The sequence below is a fragment of the Thalassophryne amazonica genome, chromosome 18 (assembly GCF_902500255.1).
Source record: "Thalassophryne amazonica chromosome 18, fThaAma1.1, whole genome shotgun sequence".
Taxonomy (NCBI): domain Eukaryota; kingdom Metazoa; phylum Chordata; class Actinopteri; order Batrachoidiformes; family Batrachoididae; genus Thalassophryne; species Thalassophryne amazonica.
In genome coordinates this window covers 23,539,281-23,565,396 of record NC_047120.1, presented here as the reverse complement: position 1 = coordinate 23,565,396, position 26,116 = coordinate 23,539,281, and the positions used below count along the sequence as shown (strand labels likewise).

At 41.6% G+C, this 26,116-nt stretch overlaps 1 protein-coding gene across 1 annotated transcript; it reads left to right on the top strand.

Moving 5' to 3' along the window:
• Nucleotides 1-20,411: 20,411 nt before the first annotated feature.
• On the top strand, nucleotides 20,412-22,922 carry LOC117531181 (zinc finger protein 503-like). Its single transcript, XM_034194223.1, has 2 exons — nucleotides 20,412-21,016; nucleotides 21,417-22,922. Exons 1-2 carry the CDS (start codon nucleotides 20,768-20,770, stop codon nucleotides 22,818-22,820), a joined length of 1,653 nt encoding a protein of 550 aa, XP_034050114.1. The 5' UTR covers nucleotides 20,412-20,767; the 3' UTR covers nucleotides 22,821-22,922.
• The last annotated feature ends 3,194 nt before the right edge of the window (nucleotides 22,923-26,116 follow it).

Here is a 26,116-nt window from a genome sequence, read left to right as displayed (position 1 = left end):
TATATATATATATATATATATATATATATATATATATATATATATATATATATATATATATATAGGGTTTTCTTTCACCAAAAAATTTAATCTAGGCTTGCATCTCAGATGTACCTTCTGGCAAATTGTAACTGAAGATTCAGGTCTTCTCTTTAATAAAATCCTCCTCTGTCTCCTCTGTACCACTTCATCATGACGCTGTATACAAATATACTCCAGCAGGTGATTTCACTGATGAACTCATCCCATCTGCTCAAAGTGATGTTAATGCTGGAGTCAAAGAAAACCTGCACCCTCTTGGACCTTTCTGGAATACTTTGGACACCACTGGTAAATATGTTAAAATACATGGCGGACACAGTAAAGTGAAAACACTTAGGCCGATCTCCACTGTGGTCCATTTAAAAATCAAATGACAAAATATAAGTAATAAAAAAAAACTGAATGAATGAATTTATTTGGCACACACACAGACAACAAAAAACTGATAAAAAACAGTTTCACAGTTTATCCAGTGTGTATATGATAACAAGACCGTAAACAATTTATAAATATATTAAGACAGTAAGTTAACATTAAAAAATTATGTAATTGCCAGGAAATAAAAGGTTGAGTTCTTCTTCTAAAAACTGTTGAGGTCTAAGGCTCTAAAAACATTTTGGACTCACACGCCATTCCAACTCATGATAGAAACTTTGTATAAATTATTACCAACCTTGAAAAATGTCATCTACTTATTTTATAAACACTACCCAATCTAGAGCCCATACATATATATAGATATATAGATATAGATATAGGTGTGTGTGTGTGTGTGTGTGTGTGTGTGTGTGTGTGTGTGTGTGTGTGTGTGTGTGTGTGTGTGTGTGTGTGTGTGTGTGTGTGTGTGTGTGTGTGTGTGTGTGTGTGTCAGTTAATTCTGTGATTTTATTGATTCGTCAATTAGTTATTTGGGCCAAAAAAATGTTAAACAAATCATCAAAAATATCAATCGGGGGGGGGGGGGGGGGGGGGTTATGTCTCAAAATGATAAATCAATTATCAAAAAGCATTTGGAGTGTACACCAGCAACAATTTGATCTAAAGTCAAAAACTATATCTAGCATTTAAAATAGCAAAATAGTCTATAGGCATATCTGATATAACCACAACACTGGTGTATATGCCAGCCACTATGTATGCTAAACTTCATGGATGGAACATACTGCTGCCTGCACGTATAGTGTCCAGGGATATTATATGCCAACAATCGCCACCTGCATCATCAACTGCAACTGTGTATTGTAGGATAGCATATTATGGTCAATATAAGGAAAATTAACAGGCAGAGGGAAGAGGAAGGGGACAATCACAATTTTTTGAGAAAAACAAACAAAATATTTTCAAAAATCAGTTTATGAGAAAAAAAATATAGAGAAATTGAATAATTTATTTGCAAGAATTTTCCTTTTGCTTAACATCACAAATTATGGCAACAGATAGTTGACTTTAGAAAGCATACAAATTGTAGAATGACAAGCTGTGTTTTGTTAAAGCATTTCTATTGATTATATTATAAATCCAGTTGTTTCTGGATGATGGTGAATCAGCAGTGTCAACACCAACATTTGACATAGTGAAGGCAAAAGAACACTATGAGCAACTTTTTGAAAAGTGAAAAGCACCAGTCAGGAGATGGATGTGATGATTTTAGTGACTGAATTTGGGTGGATTTTTTTAGGGCGGTTTTCGCTGAGTTGGTAGTCCATTAACCTAAGAGTTGGGGGATTGACTTCCAATTAAGCCAATTAATCCAATTCCAATTAATCCATCTTGTCTGTGACCTACAATTTGCTGCCAGGGATTGGCTTGAATTGAAGCTTCTGGCATAGTGTTGAATGTGATACATTTGATAAATCACCTTTTTGTATCCATTTGCTTTTCAGTAACCTTTCATAGAGATACCCAGTTTCATAAAGCCATCTAATCTTCTTTGAATAAACTCACTTAGTTGACTAAGTTTTTTTTTTTTTTTTCTGTTAGTTGTTGCACAAAGCGCTTATTCGGCTAAAGTTTTGCATTACCTGACTAAAGTTTTTAGCCTGGTGCAGAGGAGGCTAATCTTATTTTAGTCAACAAAACTTCAGTGTCTTACCTCAAAAAATGGCGGCTATCTTGTACCAACACATGATGGAACACTCAAGAGCACCCCTACATCTCTCATATTCCTCCAAACAAAGAGCTTCCTCCGCTTTTGGCCACAGTTGTAGTAGATGACTGTCATGATGTGTTTGTGGCAGTTCTCACATTAGCCACCGGGCATCACTGTTGCACTGAGCATTACTGTGTGCACAAAAAGGCTTGACGGAAGTGTAGAAGAAGAACTGCTAGGATAAGAGCTAAGCATGTCATTCTGCAGTTCATATGTATCTGTAAAATATTAATGAAGCCAGTTAAAGAAACAAAGCCTGGATAGTTCATGACAACAACCAACCTGGAAGTAAACAAAACTCTCGAGCATTGAAGGTGGTTCTTGGCAACGGCGCTCACGAGGTCGTTATGCCTGTGAAAATCATTGACTAACGTAAGATGGCTAATCTATAAGTTTAGCTGTCGATGTGAAATGTGATTAGACTGATAATGTTGGGCGACTAACCGTAGTCGACTAAATAAGTTTAATAGACTAAAATATCACACTGCTTTATAAAACCAGGCCCTAGAGTGTAATTTTATAGTTTTAGATTGTTTAGTTGGCAGTTCAATAATTGTCGTGTCACCAAGCAAACATAAATTAGGAGATAAGGGAACTCTATATCCCAAGATAGAGGACAATTTTTCAGTGACTTTTGACCAAAAACACTGGACAGTTGAGCAGAGCCAAAGAACATGAAAAAAGGTATCAGTGGTGTTTAGCTCATACTGTGAACAAACATCAGAGTTTGAGAAGCTCATTTTATACATCTTATATTGTGTGATGTGTGTTCTATGAAGAACTTTGTATTGGATGAGTTGTAAGTTGGTATTTTTTGTCATTGAAAATGTGTTTTTACAGATCTGTGTCCAGTGGTCAGGGTCAGAGGTGAGGAGGAAGTCCATCCCCCATTTTAAGATGGGTAAATGTAAGACAGTGTCTACACCTGATATTAACTTATATACCTTAGATAAGGTTTTCTTTATTGGGAGGAGGTTCTTGATGTCTGTCACTAATGTTGGTGGTTCTGGTGGGCACTGATGCGTCTGAATTTTTGACATCACAGCATGCTTTACTTGATAGTAATGAATAAAATTTCCTCCTATAATTCCAAACCTCTGCATCAAGTTATTAAATGGTATAAACCTTTTATTTTGAAACAGGTGATGAAGGTGTGCGATTCCTTTCTGTTCCCATGTGCTGACATGAAGAGTTGCTTTACTGATCTTAAAGTCTGGGTTGTGCCAAATAGGATCCTCTATACAGATTTCCATTAGTGAGTTTGTCATTTCTAAGGTTTTCAACCAGACAGTCAGAGTGGAAGAAATCAACAGATTTTTAAAACATTTATGGCATTTAATGGAAGTAGTAATAAAGGGTAAATCTGAGAGTTAGATGTTGTTACATTCTAACTGTTCTAATTCCATCCAGGAGCTGTGGACTGGATCGGGATGAATCCATTTAATCAAGTATTGTATCTGGTTAGCCAGATAATAATGGAGTAAATTTGGTGCTTCCAGACCCCCTAGAGATTTATTTTTCTGAAGAGTAGCGAGACTAATTTTAGCTTTTTTTATTTTTCCAGTAAAACTTTGAAATGGCCGAAACTAAAGTCTGAAACCATTTGACTGTGGGCTTGAATAGAATCATTGAAAAAAGGTAGTTAATTTGTGGTAATACTTTCATTTTGATAGTTGCTATCTGTCCTAATAAGAAGATGGGGAGGTTGTTCCATCGTTTCAAATCATTACAGATTTTGTCAGTGAGTGGGGCGAAGTTCAAATGGGTCAGCTCTCCTAATTTAGAAGAGATGTTTATGCCTAGGTACTTAATATTGCCAGTGGTAAAGGTATAGTGTGGATCTTGAGGTGAAGGATTCCATGAATCCTCAGTTAAAGGAAGTATCATCAATTTTGACCAGTTAATAGAGTAATCTGATAGTTGTGAGAAAGTAGTGATCAGTTTAAATACTTCTTGTAGTGATTTTGAGGGTTCTTGGAGCTATAGTATGATATCATCAGCATATAAATTGATTTTGTGGTCAGACATTGAAGAGTTGATACCCTTGATGTTAACGTTCTGACGTATTGCAGCTGCAAGTGGTTCTGTAAATATTGGAAATAACAGTAGTGAGAGTGGGCAGCCTTGTCTAGTCCCTCTTTGCAAAGTGAAGCTTTGAGAGGTAATCTCATTAGTTGTGACTGTGGCCTTTGGTGAGTTATATAGAGTTGTGATCCAATGAATAAATGATTCTCCAAAGCCAAATTTATGAAGTACTCTAATAAGAAAACTCCAACTGACTCTATCAAAGGCTTTTTCTGCATCCAATGACACCACTATTGCCTTTGTATTGCTACGCTGTGATTTGTCAATGAGATTGAGAAGTCTTCTGACTTTATTGGTTGAATGTCAACCCTTAATAAACCCAGTTTGGTCCTTATGTATTATTGATGGCAATATTTTTTCTAAGCGAGATGCCAGTGCCTTAGCAATGATTTTTACATTGGTATTTATTAATGATAGCGGACGGTAATTAGAGGTCAGAGTAGAGTATTTGTCTGGTTTCAATGTAAGTTTTATTGCTGCAGTATTCATATGAGTGGGAATTTTACCATTAGTCCAAATTTCTGAAACAGTCCTAAAGAATAGTGGAGCCAGTATCTCCCAAAAATGTTTCAGGAATTCGGGAGGAAAGCCATCTGGACCTGGAGCCCTGCCATTAGGCATTTTATTCAAAGCTGCATGTAGTTCTATGATAGTTACAGGACTGTCTAATGATTCAGTGTGTTGGGGAAGTGTCGTGACACGGACCCACAACATTGGGCGTTAATGAAGGGACAAGAGAATAGCCAAAAAGTAACAATTTAATGTTGTGAAGGTGCACAACGTAGTACAGACAGATACCAATATGCGTTATATCAATCCGACAAAAGGTGACGTGTGGCAGGCTCGAAGATAGGAGACGTCCGGTGCGAGAAGAGCCGGATCCCACACAGCCCCCACCACCAACGGACCTGAAGAACACCGGAGCCGCCAAGCCCTGCGCCCCAGGTGGCCACTGTCTTCAGCAGTCAGACCCGGTACTGCTGGCAGAAAACAGAAACAGTTCTGGATGAGTGTGAGTTCGCACACTCAGTAATCCCACAGTCTGTACACAGTTAGGAGGGAGAACCTCCACCTCCAATCACACACTCGTGCAGCTCCTGAGATAACCACTTATCTGGGTGGGGTGGGAGGCGAAGCCGTCGCAGTCCACACCAAACGCCAACTCCGCAGACAGGGTATCCGTCCCAGGAAAACGGCTGCAAAAAGAGATCAGACTAATACTCGAATTTAAGGTTTAGCAGAGAATTACCTGTATGGTAGAAGATTTCTCGGCGAGGAGGTGGAGTTGCAGTCCGGTCTTTGTAGTGGTGGTGATGGGTGACAGCTGGTGTTGATAGGTGACAGCTGTCACCTCCAGCGGCTCCGACGCCCTCTCGTGCTTGGAGCCCGCACTCCAAGCAGGGCGCAATCTGGTGGTGGTGGGCCAGCAGTACCTCCTCTTCAGCGGCCCACACAACACAGTGTGCTCTTTAGAAAGTTGAGGCAAGTTTAGATTATCAAGGAAAGACTGGATATATACTGGATTAGGTGCATTCTCTGATGAATATAGATTACTATAATAGTTCTTAAGTATCTGACTAATTTCCTGTGGTGACTGTGTGTAGTTTCGAACTTGATCCCGGATAGATGTTATCCTTGATTTTTCCTTATTGAGTTGTAGTTGATTTGCCAGAAATTTACCTGATTTATTATTATGCTTGAAATTATTATATCTAAGTCATTGAATGAGGAACTCTGTTTTTTGTTTCAATATAATATTGTCAATTTGGAATTTTGCATTACGTATTTAAATCAGAGTTTGATCACTTGCGTCTGCCGCATATTTATTTGTTAAATGTTTAATTTTTTCTTCAAGGTCATTTTCTAATTTATGTTCCATTTTATTTTTATAAGAGGAATATGAAATAATTTTCCCTCTAATAAACGCAACACTTTTGGTTTTGCTCCCATTTTGTATGAGATGAACTCAAAGATCTAAAACTTTTTCCACATACACAATATCACCATTTCCATCAAATATTGTTCACAAACCAGTCTAAATCTGTGATAGTGAGCACTTCTCCTTTGCTGAGATAATCCATCCCACCTCACAGGTGTGCCATATCAAGATGCTGATTAGACACCATGATTAGTGCACAGGTGTGCCTTAGACTGCCCACAATAAAAGGCCACTCTGAAAGGTGCAGTTTTATCACACAGCACAATGCCACAGATGTTGCAAGATTTGAGGGAGCGTGCAATTGGCATGCTGACAGCAGGAATGTCAACCAGAGCTGTTGCTCGTGTACTGAATGTTCATTTCTCTACCATAAGCCATCTCCAAAGGCGTTTCAGAGAATTTGGCAGTACATCCAACCAGCCTCACAACCGCAGACCACGTGTAACCACACCAGCCCAGGACCTCCACATCCAGCATGTTCACCTCCAAGATCGTCTGAGACCAGCCACTCGGACAGCTGCTGAAACAATCGGTTTGCATAACCAAAGAATTTCTGCACAAACTGTCAGAAACCGTCTCAGGGAAGCTCATCTGCATGCTCGTCATCCTCATCGGGGTCTCGACCTGACTCCAGTTCGTCGTCGTAACCGACTTGAGTGGGCAAATGCTCACATTTGCTGGCGTTTGGCACGTTGGAGAGGTGTTCTCTTAACGGATGAATCCCGGTTCACACTGTCCAGGGCAGATGGCAGACAGCGTGTGTGGCGTCGTGTGGGTGAGCGGTTTTCTGATGTCAATGTTGTGGATCGAGTGGCCCATGGTGGCGGTGGGGTTATGGTATGGGCAGGCATCTGTTATGGACGAAGAACACAGGTGCATTTTATTGATGGCATTTTGAATGCACAGAGATACCGTGACGAGATCCTGAGGCCCATTGTTGTGCCATACATCCAAGAACATCACCTCATGTTGCAGCAGGATTATGCACGGCCCCATGTTGCAAGGATCTGTACACAATTCTTGGAAGCTGAAAATGTCCCATTTCTTGCATGGCTGGAATACTCACCGGACATGTCACCCATTGAGCATGTTTGGGATGCTCTGGACCGGCGTATACGATAGCGTGTACCAGTTCCTGCCAATATCCAGCAACTTCGCACAGCCATTGAAGAGGAGTGGACCAACATTCCACATGCCACAATTGACAACCTGATCAACTCTATGCGAAGGAGATGTGTTGCACTGCATGAGGCAAATGGTGGTCACACCAGATACTGACTGGTATCCCCCCCAATAAAACAAAACTGCACCTTTCAGAGTGGCCTTTTATTATGGACAGTCTAAGGCACACCTGTGCACTAATCATGGAGTCTAATCAGCATCTTGGTATGGCACACCTGTGAGGTGGGATGGATTATCTCAGCAAAGGAGAAGTGCTCACTGTCACAGATTTAGACTGGTTTGTGAACAATATTTGAGGGAAATGGTGATATTGTGTATGTGGAAAAAGTTTTAGATCTTTGAGTTCATCTCATACAAAATGGGAGCAAAACCAAAAGTGTTGCGTTTATATTTTTGTTGAGTGTATATACATATACAACCCCTGGCAATAATTATGGAATCACCGGCCTCGGAGGATGTTCATTCAGTTGTTTAATTTTGTAGAAAAAAAGCAGATCACAGACATGACACAAAACTAAAGTCATTTGAAATGGTAACTTTCTGGCTTTAAGAAACACTATAAGAAATCATGAAAAATAATTGTGGCAGTCAGTAACGGTTACTTTTTTAGACCAAGCAGAGGGAAAAAAATATGGACTCACTCAATTCTGAGGAATAAATTATGGAATTACCCTGTAAATTTTCATCCCCAAAACTAACACCTGCATCACATCAGATCTGCGCGTTAGTCAGCATCTAAATAGGAGTGATCACACCTTGGAGAGCTGTTGCACCAAGTGGACTGACATGAATCATGGCTCCAACACGAGAGATGTCAATTGAAACAAAGGAGAGGATTATCAAACTCTTAAAAGAGGGTAAATCATCACACAATGTTGCATAAGATGGTTGTTCACAGTCAGCTGTGTCTAAACTCTGGACCAAATACAAACAACACAGGAAGGTTGTTAAAGGCAAACATACTGGTAGACCAAGGAAGACATCAAAGCGTCAAGACAGAAAACTTAAAGCAATATGTCTCAAAAATCGAAAATGCACAACAAAACAAGTGAGGAACGAATGGGAGGAAACTGGAGTCAATGTCTGTGACCGAACTGTAAGAAACCACCTAAAGGAAATGGGATTTACATACAGAAAAGTTAAACGAAAGCCATCATTAACACCTAAACAGAAAAAACAAGGTTACAATGGGCTAAGGAAAAGCAATCGTTGACTGTGGATGACTGGATGAAAGTCATATTCAGTGATGAATCTTGAATCTGCATTGGGCAAGGTGATGATGCTGGAACTTTTGTTTGGTGCCATTCCAATGAGATTTATAAAGATGACTGCCTGAAGAAAACATGTAAATTTCCACAGTCATTGATGATATGGGGCTGCATGTCAGGTAAAGGCACTGGGGAGATGGCTGTCATTACATCATCAATAAATGCACAAGTTTATGTTGATATTTTGGACACTTTTCTTATCCCATCAATTGAAAGGATGTTTGGGGATGATGAAATCATTTTTCAAGATGATAATGCATCTTGCCATAGAGCAAAAACTGTGAAAACATTCCTTGCAAAAAGACACTTAGGGTCAATGTCATAGCCTGCAAATAGTCCGGATCTTAATCCAATTGAAAATCTTTGGTGCAAGTTGAAGAAAATGGTCCATGACAAGACTCCAACCTGCAAAGCTGATCTGGCAACAGCAATCAGAGAAAGTTGGAGCCAGATTGATGAAGAGTACTGTTTGTCACTCATTAAGTCCATGCCTCAGAGACTGCAAGCTGTTATAAAAGCCAGAGGTGGTGCAACAAAATACTAGTGATGTGTTGGAGCGTTCTTTTGTTTTTCATGATTCCATAATTTTTTCCTCAGAATTGAGAGTCCATATTTTTTTCCTCTGCTTGGTCTATAAAAGTAACCGTTACTGACTACCATAATTTTTTTTCTTGATTTCTTATAGTGTTTCTTAAAGCCAGAAAGTTGCCATTTGAAATGACTTTAGTTTTGTGTCATGTCTGTGATCTGATTTTTTTCTACAAAATTAAACAACTGAATGAACATCCTCCGAGGCCGGAGATTCCATAATTTTTGCCAGGGGTTGTATATATAAAGTAAGTAAGTCCCTTCAGCTTCTCCCTTGTTTGCACTCAGGGTCGCCACAGCAAATCCAAGGTGGATCTGCATGTGGAATTGGCACAAGTTTTATGCCGGATGCCCTTCCTAACGCAACTCCACATTACATGGAGAAATGTGGCAGGGGTGAGATTCGAACCGGGAACCTTTCACATTGAAACCAACTGCATTAACCACTGGGCCACCACACCTGTGTGTATATATGATATAATAATATTTATAATAATACTTTATTAGTAGTAGTATTATTACTATTATTAACAGCACAGGATCTCCCAGGCTAGTGGCATAATCCAGAAAATACAGTGACTGAAAACCTTTTATAATTTCAGGAAAATGTTTTGCCATTCGGTTCCAACATTACTCTAAGATTCAACAATGATAAAAACACAAACATATTACATACATCACATATAACAATCCAACACACTGCAGCTTTAATATATGTTGTTCACATTTGGTTGAGATTTAATATCATAGAAGAAGAAGAGAATGTAAACGCCAACATGGTGTAAGGCCGAGGGAAAAAAGTGCAGAGAACTTAACGGCTGTTCACACAGTTATAATATGGCGGTTTTGGTCTGAGTATGAAACATTTGATCGCACCGTTCCCGCCTCATAGGCAGCAGTTAGTTAAAGCTGTTAATTTCCCGACAGACGCACCATTGCGTGTGACACACGGGGCTGTACTTAACCATTATTAATGTGACAGGCCTCAGTGCAAAGCAAATCAATTAAACAGAAGCAATCAGCCTCCTCTGGATATGGCCCCTTTTAAGGCTGCCTTCATGTGACAGTGAAGGTCCTGCATGGCTCAGGCCTCTGTTCCACAGGCTGACAGGTCAAGAAAGCGCCCTGAAACAATAGCACCTTCTAACCATCATCTCCACTGTACACCTGTCACATCCTGCCGGCCTGTCGCGGCGCTGACGCGGCGCGCCCTGCACTTGCCACATGCTGAATTTTCATGTCACTTGGAGGGGATTTCTTATTCCATTTGCCCAACATTAAAATACTGCATTCATCAATCATATTGTTTTATTTTAGACCTGCAGTCAGCTCCATAAGTAGCTGGACAATGACACAGTTCTTGTCACCTCAACAATGTTCTTTAATTTGAGGGGTATAACAAAAGTATCACATTAAAAATTCCATTCCATTTTCATAGTCCGTAAGTCATGAAACAAACTTAATGTAAGTATTGCTTTTTATACAAATCATCACTTTTGCAGCCATTTTCTTTTGACAAGTTTGACGATGGATACGTGAACATTTCCAAGTCAAGTTTCCTTCTTGTGCGATCACTTAATTTTTAAGAACTGCCTACGCCAGACAGCTTTGCCATACACTACCATACTGTTAGTATTTCTTATGGATTGATGCAAATCAAGATCAAGACATATTGATTGACTTGGAAATATTCATGTGTCCATCCTCGCTACTTTGTCTAAAGAACACTGGCTGTAAAAGTGACGACTGCTACACAGTAAAATCACCAGTATACATATGGCCCTACTCTGGTCAGAGTGGGACCATGTGTACACTGTCAGTGTTAATTTAACACTGGTGATTTTACTGTGTAGAAAAAGAAATACTTATATTTTGTTTGTCCAATAACTTGGGCTCCAAAATTAAAGGCACTATGTGTAACATGCATCATCAGAAGATGACATACGCCCCCCACCCCCCACCCCCACCAGTACCCACAAATCAGTAATGCAAAGTGTTGTGGGATCACCCAAGTACACATTTATGCTAAAAATGAATGAAATTGGTCAACTGGTTCTTGAGATTTCATGCTAACAAGGGTGACAATGACAATATATTAAATATCTCACTATGACCTTGAAATTGACCCCAAGGTCACCGTAATCCACTGGTGTCATGTTTATTTCTCACTAACTGTTACATAATATATGACAAAGAGCATATATTTACACACAAACGAAAGAGAGTTTTACAGCTAGCTAGCAGCCTGTCACGTCACCACGCTAACATCCGCGAAATGTTTTATAAATAAGTTCAGAGGTCTTATTAGGTTCCAAAAAAGTATTTTCAGTTTTAGAAATGTCTATTTCTCACTAGCTTTTACATAATATATGACAAAGAGGATATATTTACACACAAACGAAAAAGAACTTTACAGCTAGCTAGCGGCCTGTAATGTCACCATGCTAATGTCCGAGAATTGTCTTGTAAATAAGTTCAGAGGTCTTATTAGGTTCCAAAAAAAAGCATTTTTGTTATGTGCTGACGCGGGTTGAGGAGCGGACCTGCGTCTGACTGAACCCAGCGCTAAATAACCAGAAAGCGGTTCCAAAAACAAAACATTTATTTCCCTTTCCATGCAATAATTGTGTACAACATAATATATAGCTTGTCTGGCGGAGTGAAGGACGGCACGCTCTCCAGCGCCCAAAGGGATCAAAGCCCGGCGCTTCTGGACTCAAATTCACCGCCAAACACCCCCCAGGTGGACACAACAAACTGACTCTGTGAAGGATAGAAGAGGTGAGGTAAGTCAACAGCTACAACTAATATCCTTCAAAGGCACACGCTATCAGCAACACATTCAGGTCTGACTTTAAGCTTTATGTAAATGAACAGCTTCTCACAACAGGTGGAGGATCATAGTCCGCACGCCACGGCCGTGAGAAGCGAGCTGCACAATTCTCATCAATGTTCAAATATACTACGTAACAAAATACCAAATTACTATTAACACTTATTCAGACAATCAATCACCTCTGATGTGTGCTGATAGCATGTGTCCCTCACCCGTCCTCCTTCACAGGCACGATGTGTCAAACCCAGGCGCGGTCCTCAGCGTCTCACAAACGAACGTCACAAGGTCGTGTTCCCGGCAATTCTGCTTGAACCACTCATGGCCTAAATGCAGAACGCCATCTAATTATCTGCTTCAGCTGAAAGTCCTTAAGTCTGCACGTGAGCATCATCCACAGGTGCCGCGAGTCATCAGGCCTGCACGTGGACATCCTCCACAAGTGCAGCCAATAATGTTGATGAGGGTGAAGGATTCTTCTGCCAGCACCTTCTCTACAGACAAAACCCAGTTTGCATACCACCTGGAGAGCAAAGAAAAGAAAACAACACAAAAATATCCAGCCAAACCCCCCAACACACAACAGTACCCCCCCATCAACGGGAAGCCTCCCGGCGACCGAACAGACCAGGCCCGAGAACAACACCTCCCTCCGGGGTCCATGACAGCAAGCAGACGGCGTAACGCTCCCAAGGTCCACAGCAGACAGCAGGACAGGGCACCACAGCTGGAAGGCCGGGTGGCATCAACAAAACCCCAAAAAAGTCCCACATACAACCCAACATACAAAAAAAAAACACAAAACCCACCCAAAACCTCCCCAGGGGACCGTCCCATCCAACCCCGGGAAGAAAAGAAAAACTCCCAAATGCAAAAACCCAACACAGCCCCAACAACACAAAATAACAACCAACCCCCCCCAGAAACGATATGCAGCCCAACACCCCCCCCCCCCCCCAGAAGACCTTTACCGCCAGTTCTAGGAGATACAACCAAAACCGGAATCCCACAGAGGTCCCCAGGTTTACATGGAGGAGCAGCGCCCCCCAGAGGACCGTACCATCAACCCCAGGAGGCCCCCTCCCCACAACCCAGGAACCCCAGACCCGGCCACACTTGGTGAGTCGGCCCCACAATCAATTCCCCCCCCCCCCCCCCCCCCCCAGAGAACCGCCCCATCAACCCTGGAGGTGGAACCTGGGAGGAAGCATAAAAACACAAAAATCCAACCCCCGGCGGACTTCATTAAAACACCCCGGGGGCAAACAAATCACCTGGAAAACCCTGTTACCTCCCCCAGCACCCCGAAAGACCCCAGATCACTCCCAGAGCCAGTCGTTAGCTCCATTTTGGCGAACGGCACAAAATTACTAAGCCGGGGAAGGAAACAGGAAAAACTAACCTGGTCCCAACCCCGAAGCGCAGCGGAAAACCGGAAATACGTCCGGTGCCCCTACCCGACCATACCACCAGCCTATCGGGAGGGGCGGAACTACCGAAATGGCGAACGGCAACAGATCGGCCCACCCCTCCGACTGAGGTATGTTCCTGCTGCACCACACCCCGGTAACACCAATGACGAACGGTCAAAGGCCCACCGAGGCTGGAGTGGAACTGGGCCCTAACCAAACCCAAAAAAACGCCCCTGACAAACCCCCCCCCCCCTCCCCCCAGGTGCAGAGGTCTTCTGAGAAACACTCAGCGTGACCAACCTGCACCACCCCACAACCCACAAGACGAACGGTCTTAGGGCAAGTGAAGTTGGGGTTAGGGAAGCAGGAAAATAAAAAACAACAAAACAAAACGACCCAATCCCAAACAGAAAATACCTAAGTTCAAATGATAAAAACCGACGATTGGCTGAGTCCAGCCGAGCTCCGACCTGCCAGTCGTTCACTCCACCAGAACCACCTCTAAACACCCAAACAATTTATAACCCCTCACAAAAAAAACAAAAACAGCCCACATAACTAATTATGTTTTTTTTTGTGTGTCCATTATTGTGCCTGTCCCAGAACACCTGGAGATACGTCATCACTATCTTTCTTGACGCTTATGTGACCGGGGCAATATGGCGGCTTCAGCTCTTCCGAGCTGCATGGGCTCATCCGCAAGAGGAGCCAGGGGTCCCATCGGAGGAGTCTCAGTGGGGCGAAGAAGAGGCAGCCCAGATCTGTGTCGGGGAAAGCCCCGAGACGAAAAGACCCACTCTGATGTCTGCCCTCTCTCGCGTCCATGCTCCTTTATCCGATCATCTAGACGAATAACCAAAGATATTAGCTCATCTAAATCGTTTGGTTCGTCACGGACTGCTAGCTCGTCTTTTAATGAATCGTTCAAACCATCCACAAACACTCCTCTTAAAGCTGCGATATTCCAACCGGACTGAGCAGAAAAAATTCGGAAATCCACGGAATAATCTGCCGCACTCCGCCTCCCCTGCCTGAGATTCAGCAACCGTTGGGCAACGGTATTTGTTTTCACCGGATGGTCAAAAACCAATCAGAACTCCCGAGAAAAATCCTTAAAGGATCCTAACAATGGAGAGTTATTACTCCACAACGCAGTGACCCAAGCTAAGGCGTCACCTCGGAGCAAATTTGTCACATATGAGACACGGCTACCATCAGAAGAGAAGGAAGCCGGTCGCTGAGCAAAAACCAGAGAACATTGCATCAAAAACGGAGCACAAGCTTCAACGTTTCCTGCATAAGGCTCCGGATGACAAATAATTGGTTCGGAAGCCGAATCTCTGGGTGACGGAGTTATCTGCACCGGTATCGATGGTGCCGCAGCTGGAGCAGCAGGAAGCGGAATGGCTTGCGCTGCAAGCTCCGTAACGCAGGCATCTGTTTGTTTAATTTGGTTTGCGAGATGCTGTAATTGCTCCCATATTTTCTCCAAGTGTTCTTGAACTCTTTCGGCAAATGGAACCGCTTCTGCCGCTGGGTCCATTTTAGAATGGCCGGGAACTACTGTTATGTGCCGACGCGGGTTGAGGAGCGGACCTGCGTCTGACTGAACCCAGCGCTAAATAACCAGAAAGCGGTTCCAAAAACAAAACATTTATTTCCCTTTCCGTGCAATAATTGTGTACAACATAATATATAGCTTGTCTGGCGGAGTGAAGGACGATGCGCTCTCCAGCGCCCAAAGGGATCGAAGCCCGACAAGCTATATATTATGTTGTACACAATTATTCCACGGAAAGGGAAATAAATGTTTTGTTTTTGGAACCGCTTTCTGGTTATTTAGCGCTGGGTTCAGTCAGACGCAGGTCCGCTCCTCAACCCGTGTCGGCACATAACAATTTTCATTTTTAGAAATGTCTGTTTCTCGCCAGCTTTTACATAATATATGAGCAATGTATATAAACACATAAAAATAAAGCAATTTTGGACACCAGCCACAGACGACATGCTGCAGTTCTACTTGGATTGCCTGTCGTGCCGGCCACTCAAAAACAAAATTGAACAGATGGAAACAGAATGTGACTTTTTATCATCTTAAAACAGGTCAAAGTTAGCCATCTTTGAACTTGTCCAAGGTCTGTTTCCCAAGAATGTTCCTGGTAAATTTGAATACTCTGGTAGTAATAGGACTGGACTTATGCTGAGCACAGACACATAGACAGACAGATGGATGGACAGACAAACAGACAGAGAGACGGATGGATGGAGGACGCAAAGCCGTCAAAATACCCGATGGCCATATTTGATGGCCTTGGGTAATAAGTATTCATCTAATAGAATAAGTAAGTCCTACATAGGCCCTGAAGCCCGTTGATGCCGGACCTTATCCCTGGATAGTGTGAAGTGGATGAGAGTCTATGGCTCCCCCTGGACAGGACATCAATCTGACCAAGGCTGGTACCCATTTACTGGTGGTTGGATTGAGACATTGCACATTAAGTGTTTTGTCCAAGGACACAGACAGGAAGCGTGACTGGGAATCAAACCCAGGTCTACATATTCGTAGCCCAACTCCTATTCCACGGAGACACGCTCTGTTTTGGAAAGACCAAACATATTCCTGAATTTCCCTCCTGATCCAGATAAAGTCCCACTGAATGGGTTCTTTCTTCACCCATCCATCCACCAAGAAAATCAGCCTGGTAGTTTTTGTGGAATCCTTCTTCAAACAAACTACCAAATGCTAACAGAAACTACAGCGTATATGGTTGAGGTAATAAATTTCCTTGAACAGATGTGAGGCATCATTTCTGCAACAATAACACATGGAACAAATTGGTGCCTAAATGATATTTCAAGAACTGGAAACTATTTTTTGCTCTTCATCTTTTCTGTGTTTTTTTTTTCTTGTTGACCAAGAACAGGTGAAGAACCTGCTGTTAGATTTGGCCACGTGAGGCCTCATGAAGCATTTGGTGTTTTTCTTTTCTGAGCAAACTAGATGGCACTGTCTATCCAAATAAGAGTTCAAAGCGCAGTGCACTTTAGGTTCCTTCAATCCTGTTTTTAAATACTGTAGATACTGACATCTAGTGAGATCAAAAAAAAATTTTTTCCAAACGCTTCATTAGGCCTTGTTTGACCATCACCACAGAGATTCAAGGACTTGCACACTCTACTTCTGTCTCTTCATCTTTTTGATGAGTGGATGTGTGGCTGATGCTTTGTCTGATCCTATACCTCCTCCTAGATGCTTTTCTTTCAAGCCTTTATTTACTCTATCATTCACCTTTGTGCATGGTACATGTTGGTCTAGGTGTCGCAGACCGAATGGTCCCCCTAAAAATCCGTCCCCCCGATGAGGCGGTTCATGGATTATCACCTCGTTTCTGCTTCAAACTGCACTCCAGTCATCATCTATCTCAGCGACAGATATCTGTAGCTTTTGTACAACAATCATTTCCACATGTATTCACCATTATTTCATCATAAAAGGCGGCGGAAGCGATCAGAGTGCCACGTCTAAATGAGCTGCTAGCTTATGCGTTCGCTGCGCGTCACCTCGTACCTGCATAAAACAGCCTAGTTTCTGCTTAAAAGTGACTTTAGAATGATTTAAGAGGTTTTACCTTTATCATCTGATGGTTAATAATCACATTAATCCATTTGATTTCTTTGGATGAAGAGACTCCGTCTCAGATGTGCTGTTGTGGCCCGAAATGACACATGCGCAGATGTAAAAGGCGGACCGATTTTTAGGGGCGGGCCATTCTGTCTGCGACACTGGTTGAAAGGCAAGTCTGCCTTAAAAAAATCTGACAATGATACAACAAGATGTATAAATATTGAACTTTTTTGGCTGGTGTAAAGTGGAAGTGATGACATTTTTGGAAATAAATTAAAAATGCTGGAATTGCAATCCAATGCTGGATCCACCCCTCTATTTGCAGCCCAGTCTCACTTTTTCCATGCCCCTGTCACAAAAGGCGCCTGATTTTTGTGAGTTTTTTTATTTTGCTATTTATAATTCGCCCCTTCTCCTAACTCTATCCATAACTATATCATGTTTACCCCCCACTATCCCTAACCATAACCCCCCCCGACCCCTGTCACCCTACATTTCGTGGTCCAGTCACGAAATTAATTTGTACCCCCTCACAAAAAGTGGCCCGTTTTTGTGCCCCCATCATGAACCCATAGATAAATGTACTTTCCGTAATACTGCCACAAACTACCATCAGACTATGTTACTATTTGGATGGACTTCAAAATTCATCTATATATCTGTAGTTAAGTCTGGCTGCATGCGCTGGTGTCGCTCATCATTGCATCATCCTTACACCTTGTTTGAATTGTATAATAATTATGTTACCTATACAAGATAAATGGCATAGGTAACATAATTACTATGCAATTCAAACAATATACTTTATATATTTTAAATAAATAATGTCATTATTATTGATTTAAAGTAATTAAATATTACAAAAAGATGAGGATTATGCATTTAAAATGAATAGCATTTATTCCAGTAATGAATATGCATCATGTAAGGTTTATTAGGTAGGTTTGTATTAAAATTATCTAAAAAAAAGTAAATGAGAATTTGTCATGTAATAAAATTACATAAATCTTAAAAGTTAGGGTTAAATATTTCTGTGAGTGTACTTTATTATTTACTTTTTAGTTACATTTTACAGTTACTTTATATGGTTACTTCATTAGCAGCTGTGGACAACTTCTCGGCAGCTCCAGAATGTAACTAATAAAGTAACTCGTAATCTAACTTAGTTATTTTCAAGATTGAGTACTCAAAAAAGTAACTATTGGTTACTTTTTTTGACTACTCAATCTTAAGAGTAACCAAGTTAGATTACTAGTTACCTTATTAGTTACATTACTTATTAGTTACAAGTTGTCAGCAGCTGCTAATAAAGTAACTACATAAAGCTGCTAATGAAGTAACTGTATAAAGTAACTCAAAAGTAACTAATAAAGTAATGTTTAAACATAACTGTGGCAACACTGGTGGAGAGCAGCAATATTAAATGGACTGCAGGCTAAGGTAAGTAACTAAAAAGCTAAAAAAAAAAAGGTTATTTACATTTAGTGCACATTTACCATATATATATATATATATATATATGGTAAATGTGCACTAAATGTAAATAACCTTTTTTTTTAGCTTTTTAGTTACAGCTTTACCACATTTACCATATATATATATATATATATATATATATATATATATATATATATATATATATATATATATATATATATATGGTAAATGTGGTAAAGCTTCCAATTCACCAACTTTGCATGTTTTTGGATGTGGGAGGAAGCCGAATCACCTGGAGCGAACCCATGCAAACATGAAGAGAACATGCAAATTCCACACAGAAAGGCCAGAGGTGGGAATCGATCCCATAACCTTCTTGCTGTGAGCAACAGTGCTAACCACTAATCCACTGTGCTGCCCCCATTCATTAAATGTATTACATGTAATTTAATTTAATTGAATTTCAGGTGGGCGTTTCTATATATATGAACAAATAATATGTGGGTGGGTGGGGGGGCGTCAGCAAAACAAACTTACTTTTTTAATTAATCTGGTGCATCAAAGTTAAGTTTTAATCAATTGATCCTCATTATATATGCTCTTTAATTTAGCTCTTACAAGATGATCATTTATTGTTTTTGAGGTGTTAAAACTCAGGACATGATGGACTCATTTATCTGTACTTAACTCTTAGTTTTGCACATTGTTTTTTCTCTTTTTTTGACAGTGGAAAAAATGTAATGAATAAAATTTAAAAGTGAGTCTTCTTTTTCCTTCCAGTTTTCTTGAAATCATGAATAAATCTCACAACAAAAGACAAATCAATATTTGCGCTAACTGTATAATTCCTAAACGTGTCCTTGTTTGAACAGGAGGAGTTTTTTTTTTTTTTCCTGAAAAGTAATGAATCAACCGCGCGGCCATTTAAGGATGAAGCTGGGAATTCGGTGTCTGCTGCAGTGAGCCATCCATCACGTCCACAATAAAGGAGTTTTTGGCTGACGGTTAAAATTTATGGTCGCCCTTCTCTGCCCTAATAACTCAGAGCGCCGTGTCCCAGCCTGACAGCCGCTGCCGAAAACAGCACCCCCGTTATCAATCAGAAACACTTGCATATGTTTAACTTTCGCCTGATCAGCAAGACGTTTATAGGCTATTGAGTAATAAGATAAGTGGGTCTGTTCGATGCGAAGAAACGTGGAAACTTTAATGATTAATGGCAGGCACACGAGGAGGGGAAATGCCATTGTTTGGCTTGAATATGCAGAAAGGATCTGTCAGGAAACCCAAATTACGCACGCAATCTGTGCGTAAAAACGCATGACAATTTATACTGTTTTAAAAAAAAGTGGTGATTTTGACCAGACCGAGCAAATAACGGGTTTAAATTATGGTGGAGGAGTGAGGAGGAGACGTATCCTTTCCTCCCCGCTCCGTCCGCGGATCCACTTTATCCTAGTTGACCCGAATCTGACTGAAAGTTCCAGACAGCTGACAGATAGCTGACACGCAGGACAGTGACAGATGACAGGCTGCGGAAAGTTCCCGGAAAATGTGAAACACGCAGATGGATATATCGGTGGGAAAAAAAAAAAAAAAAAAAAGCCAAATGTTCTCCACTCGCATCCAAATTACACGCGAAAGGGGGAAGGGAGCGCACAGCGCTTTGGCCCGTGGTAACGCGATCTCCAAATCAACCTCTATTCACTTTATTATTTCTGCACGCAAACTTTAATAAATAGATTAAGATGACACCAGTACCACACAGGACGCGGAAGGTGGGGGGAGCGTTGCTGCGGCGCATGCGTAAGAGCTCCAATTGCGCACAGACGCATATTAAACTCTGAAATTAAAAACGCGCCGCAGCAAAACGCGAACAAGCCTCCGCCTCACATGCGAACAGGACACGTCACGATCACTCGAGCCTCCACCTCGGGGGTCTCTGTGTGTCGGAGGCTGCGTGTCAGATGCTGCTCCATGAGGAGGCGGAGTGATTCCTCCCGACCGCGAACCACTACCGAGTGCGCACTCGGACGCGCAGCCACACCGTCAGAGCGACTCCGGGGGATGAAGCAGCGCGGCTGTGCCACGCACGGATTGTGCTCCGCGTCTCTTTTAAGGACTGGACATCATCGTTTGAGCCTTTGAGAGTCTTTTTTTTATCTTTTCCAAATGCGTTTTTCAACCATTTCCGCGAGAATTGGGTCATGATCACATCGCCCACGGTCTCTATCGTGAGAAATAGCACGAATCCAGCGTGGGAGAAAGGCTCCTCGGGGAAGAAGGGCGCAGACCAGCTTTCCGTGCACAACAACCTAGTCTCTCCGGCAGACCCTTCGCGGCAAGCCAGTCGTCTTCCCATCAAGATTCTGAAAATGCTCACGGCTCGAGCAGGACACATTTTGCACCCGGAGTACCTTCAGCCGTTACCGTCCACCCCCATCAGTCCCATCGAGGTAAGAAAGACGAGTTTATGTGTGGATATATTTGCGCGCACACTCCAGTGTCCGACTATTTAAAAAAAACATCACTGCGGTGTGCAAAGTGTAGAACCGACTGACCAAACTGTTTTTGGAGTCGAAAATTTCTCGCAGTGTTTTTTGGAAAACGATCAAACTCGTGGACTGCGGTGTCACGCGCATGCCACGTCTGTTAAGTACGTGTTATGTATTTCAGGACGCGTGACAGTTTAATCATCTTATTTTGTGTCCCCTACAAAGACTGCGCGCACGCGCCCCGCGTTACGCACAGTTGTTTTTGAGTTTCATCCAGATAAGTGTATGCGCAGTGCGTAAAATACGCACGACCTGTTTGCCATTTTATGGATTGTAATGGTGTGTGTTTTTCTTTTTACAGCTGGATGCCAAGAAAAGTCCGCTGGCTCTTTTGGCTCAGACGTGCTCTCAGATCGGCAAACCGGATCCGCCGTCTTCCTCCAAACTCTCCTCGGGGACCTCGAATGGATCTACCGAGAAGGAGTCCAAAGCCGGTCCGCTGAAAATGAGCGACATCGGAGCCGAAGACAAATCGAGTTTCAAACCTTACTCCAAATCGTCGGAGAAGAAGGACTCGACCGGGAGCCTGAGTGGAGATAAAAGCAGTTTCCGGGTGCCGAGCGCCACCTGCCAGCCGTTCACCCCCAGGACAGGCAGCCCAAGCTCGTGCACGTCGGTGTCTCCGCTGCCGCCGTCTGAGGGCAAGACGGGGGACAAGGAGGAGAAGAAGGAGGCGGACAGCAATAAGAACAGCACGGCGGAGAACCACAGGATAAGTGGAGTTACCTCTGACGTCAGCCAGCACCAGGACAGCACATCCGGATCCAAAACGGTTACGTCAGACTCCACGTCTGTCAGCTCCTCGTCCTCCTCCGTGCTCGGATCCGGACTGGTGGCCCCTGTTTCCCCCTATAAATCCGGCCCTGCGGTCTTCCCCTTGCCCCCCGCGGGGATTTCCTACACTGGGAGTTTAGGTGCCTACGCGGGATACGCGCAGCCGTTCCTCCCGCACGGGATGACCCTTGACCCCACCAAGCCCAGCAGCCAGCTGCTGAGCGCGCAGTTCGCCGCCGCGGCCGCCGCCGGCTCGTTGGGGTGCAGTAAAGCTGGAAGCAGCCCGCTGGCCGGGGCCTCCCCGCCCTCCCTCATGTCCGCGGGCCTGTGCCGAGACCCCTACTGCCTCAGCTACCACTGCACGAGCCACCTGTCGGGCGCGTCGGGCGCCAACTGCGGACATGACTCTGCGCTCAAATCCGGATACCCCTTGGTGTACCCGACGCACGGGCTGCACGGCGTGCACTCATCGGCCGCGGCGTTCGGCGGGCACCACCCTTTGTACCCGTACGGCTTCGTGCTGCCCAACGACCCGCTGCCGCACGCGTGCAACTGGGTGTCCGCGAACGGACCGTGCGACAAGCGCTTCGCCTCCTCGGAGGAGCTGCTCAGCCACCTGCGGACTCACACGGCCTTCGCGGGCACGGAGAAGTTGATAGTCGGATACCCAGGCTCCTCGTCTCTGGCCAGCGCCGCCGCGGCCGCAGCCATGGCCTGTCACATGCACGCCAGCCCGAGCAGCCCCGGCGCGCTGGCTCTCAGGGGCCCCCATCACCCGCTGGGACTGAGCAGCCGCTACCACCCGTACTCAAAGAGCCCGCTGCCCGCCGGCGCGCCCGTGCCCGTGCCCGCGGCCACGGGGCCCTACTACTCCCCGTACGCGCTGTACGGACAGAGACTGACCACAGCCTCCGCTTTAGGATACCAGTGACCCTTTGTCAAGTCGTTTTATACACGCAGGGATGTGGATCCGTGTATTTATTTGCGATAGCTTCAAAAGCGTGAGTAAAATAAAAACTAAATTCTAATATAACATCCAAATGGCTCGATGTGCGTGATTTTTTTATCCCCCTCAAACCTGAAGGAATTCTGAGTTCTTTTCTTCACATTTAAATGGGATTATTTTCACATTTAGAGGTTTTTTTTTGTTTGTTTGTTTGTTTTGTTTTAACTCTTGGTCACGTGGAGCGAGCGCGCGCGTTCTGGAGGATGAAGGTGGAAAATCAATCAGCTTTATCACGTCACTGAATCCGCTGGTGGTGCTGCTGTGACCCGCAGGAGACTATTATTATTATTATTATTATTATTCAAACGAACACATTTGACAACGAGGCCATAAAATTACAAAATGCGGTTTAAACAAATCTAATTTTAAAGATGATTTCATCTTTCAGTGTTATGTTGCTTCTAATTTTTAATTTGGGTGTTTAAAGCTTAGGAAATTATTAAGCCTGCAAAAGTTTGGGCACCTTTAAGTAAATTAACGCACACAATATATATATATATATATATATATATATATATATATATATATATATATATATATATATATATATCAATGTTTAAACAAATATGATACGATGTCAATTAAATAAAAAACAGGTAATTTTCTGTTTTTCATTGATTTATTTCAACCCCAACTGGCTGTAAAAGTGCTGATTTGTGATGTATTAAAGGGTGTGTTTATAATATTGTGGAGATATATTTTTTTATTAACAACTTTTTATTTTTTATGAATTTTTGTGAGTTTTGAAAAATATTTTTTATGGTTTAAAAAAAAAATAAAACGAATAAATTACAAAAACCAACTATGCAATTTGCCTCAGGTTGCCCAAACTTTTGAAAGCAACTTTAAATTTAATCAAGGTTTAAATGTTTTTTTAGAAAAGTTTTTTTTTTTTCTTAACACTTGAAGTGTCAGACTGATTTCTCTTAATGTTAATGTTAAGATTAATTGGTAATTTATGTATGCATTTATTTAATCTATTACTTATTCTATTTCCAATGCAAATGTATACAAACAGCCCCCCCCAGGGGGCAGAGTGTTTGTTTTATTTTTTAAAATTGGAGACACACACACACACACACACACACATATATATATATATATATATATATATATATATATATATATATATATATATATATATATATATATATGAATAAGACTTTTATTCAGTTTATTAGGGTGAAAACATATTTTACAATTGTTTGTGTTTGGATAATAGGCTCAATGATTACTGGTTGACTAAGACAAGTCAATGATGTGAGTGTTGAGCTTGGTTAAAAAGTAATTTAAAATCTGTAACATTTCTACAAAGTGTGGTCACTAATGAAATGAATCAAAGAACAGGAAATAACATAACTATTTAATCAAACAAAAAATGCTCTACGATATCATCTGATGTCATATCCACTTTCTCAAAGGCCCAGATGTGCTTGGTGATACGTGGTGATAAAACCCCTCACCTTCAATTCACCACGGCAACCACAGGGCTGTGAAGCTGCAACTGCCGTAATGAACCTTAAAAAATGTTTTGTTTTGTTTTTTATTTGTAATGTGAACAAGGATTTAACATTATTTTAATAAATTATCCAAATTTACTTTTATGGTGTTAGTTTCTGCTTTGTAGACAAAAATTGTAAATCATTTTAGAATTTTTAATTCCGATGTGGACATGCACTAAATTATCCAGTGGGTTATTCACTGATATTCTATCATATTATTCAAACATAGCATGAAGTTAAACTTCAGCTCGCTCAGAGTACCGGGTGACTCTAACTTCATGTTGTAGTACACTTTGTGTTCTTACACTGGTGTTACAGCTTTTATTATGTGAAGTAAAAATGTTCCACCCCAGCTTCAAGCCTTTAGGTATTTTACTGTCTTTGTGTCATCAGTTTTAAGATACCACAAATAATGCAATTGTACTTACAATTAATGAAGGATTAATTGTACTGTGAATGTTGTTCAGGACACACTATGTAAAAGTTGTATTGAAGAGTTCCACCACAGAATTAATTTTTTTATTGTCCCAACAAAGGAAACTGAACAAAATCAGGCTTCTTCATAGAAAAAGTTTATTACCAAAGTAATTTATAAACAAAAAGCATGCTTTTTAATGTCAAAAAGAAAAACACATTTCTACAACATGAAATTACTTAAAAATTTAAAACAATGGGGATGCAGTTTGAGCAAATGCAACTAAATGATCACTTTTACAGACATTTGGCTTCAGACAAGTCAAATGGATACAAACATTTCCAAGTCACTCAACTGGGTTATATTTCGATTAAATCAGTAGGAAATGGAAAAGATATGGGACTGTATATTTTTTAAAATTAAATTTAAATATGTGGTGTAGAGGTTTTTGTTCACTTTGAATTGAAAAAAAGCTTAATTCAAAAATTGTATATAAACCCTTAATTATTCAATTAAAAATTTTATTTGTTTATAAACACTTACTGACAGCTGTACAACCCCAAATCAGAAAAAGTGTGGATGATATGGGAAATACAAAAAATAAAAATAAAAAACACTGATTCTCACATTTCTCACTTCTGTCACATTGCAGATTTCATGCTATTTCAAACTATTTCATGTTTTGTGTGGTCAGGTTCGTTTCATTTGTTAATATACATCTTTTTCGGCATTTAAGTGTTGCAACATATTTCAAAAAAGTTGGAACGGGGCAATTTATGGATAGTCAAGAGGTACCCTGCCTCACTCCCTATGACTGCTGGGACAGACTCCCAGACCCCGCCCCCGCATGACCCGTAATTGGAGTAAAGCGGGTATAGAAAATGGATGGATGGATGTTATTTCAAATGCAGGGTGACCCCCCAAAAAAACAACAAAAAAAAAAAAACAGAACCCATGAAAATTGTAATAAATCCTACAAAGGTCCAGCAAATTTCTTGAAATCTCTGAAATTTGCTGGACGTAAACTTCAGTCTGTGTACGATCAGTCGCCAAAGTTTCAGTTATCTTGGTTGCTTTGCATAAAAGTCACGTTTTTTCCAAATTATGCTCCAAATGGTATGATTTGTTGGCGAAATAGGCCTCCAGGCAAAATGTCTTTTCTTTCTTTGACAAAGACATGTTGGGAAAGACCACTGTTCCAATTGTCTTCCCTTTATAGGACCTTCATAGGATTTGTTACAATTTTTATGGGTTCTGTTTATTTTTAAAAAATGGGGGTGTCATCCTATAGGAGAGCTGATTAT

Coding starts and splice junctions, on each gene's coding strand:
- LOC117531181 (XM_034194223.1), top strand. CDS start 20,768: ATGATCACATCGCCCACGGTCTCTATCGTGAGAAATAGCACGAATCCA. Junction 21,017..21,416: donor CCCCCATCAGTCCCATCGAG/GTAAGAAAGACG, acceptor TTCTTTTTACAG/CTGGATGCCAAGAAAAGTCC.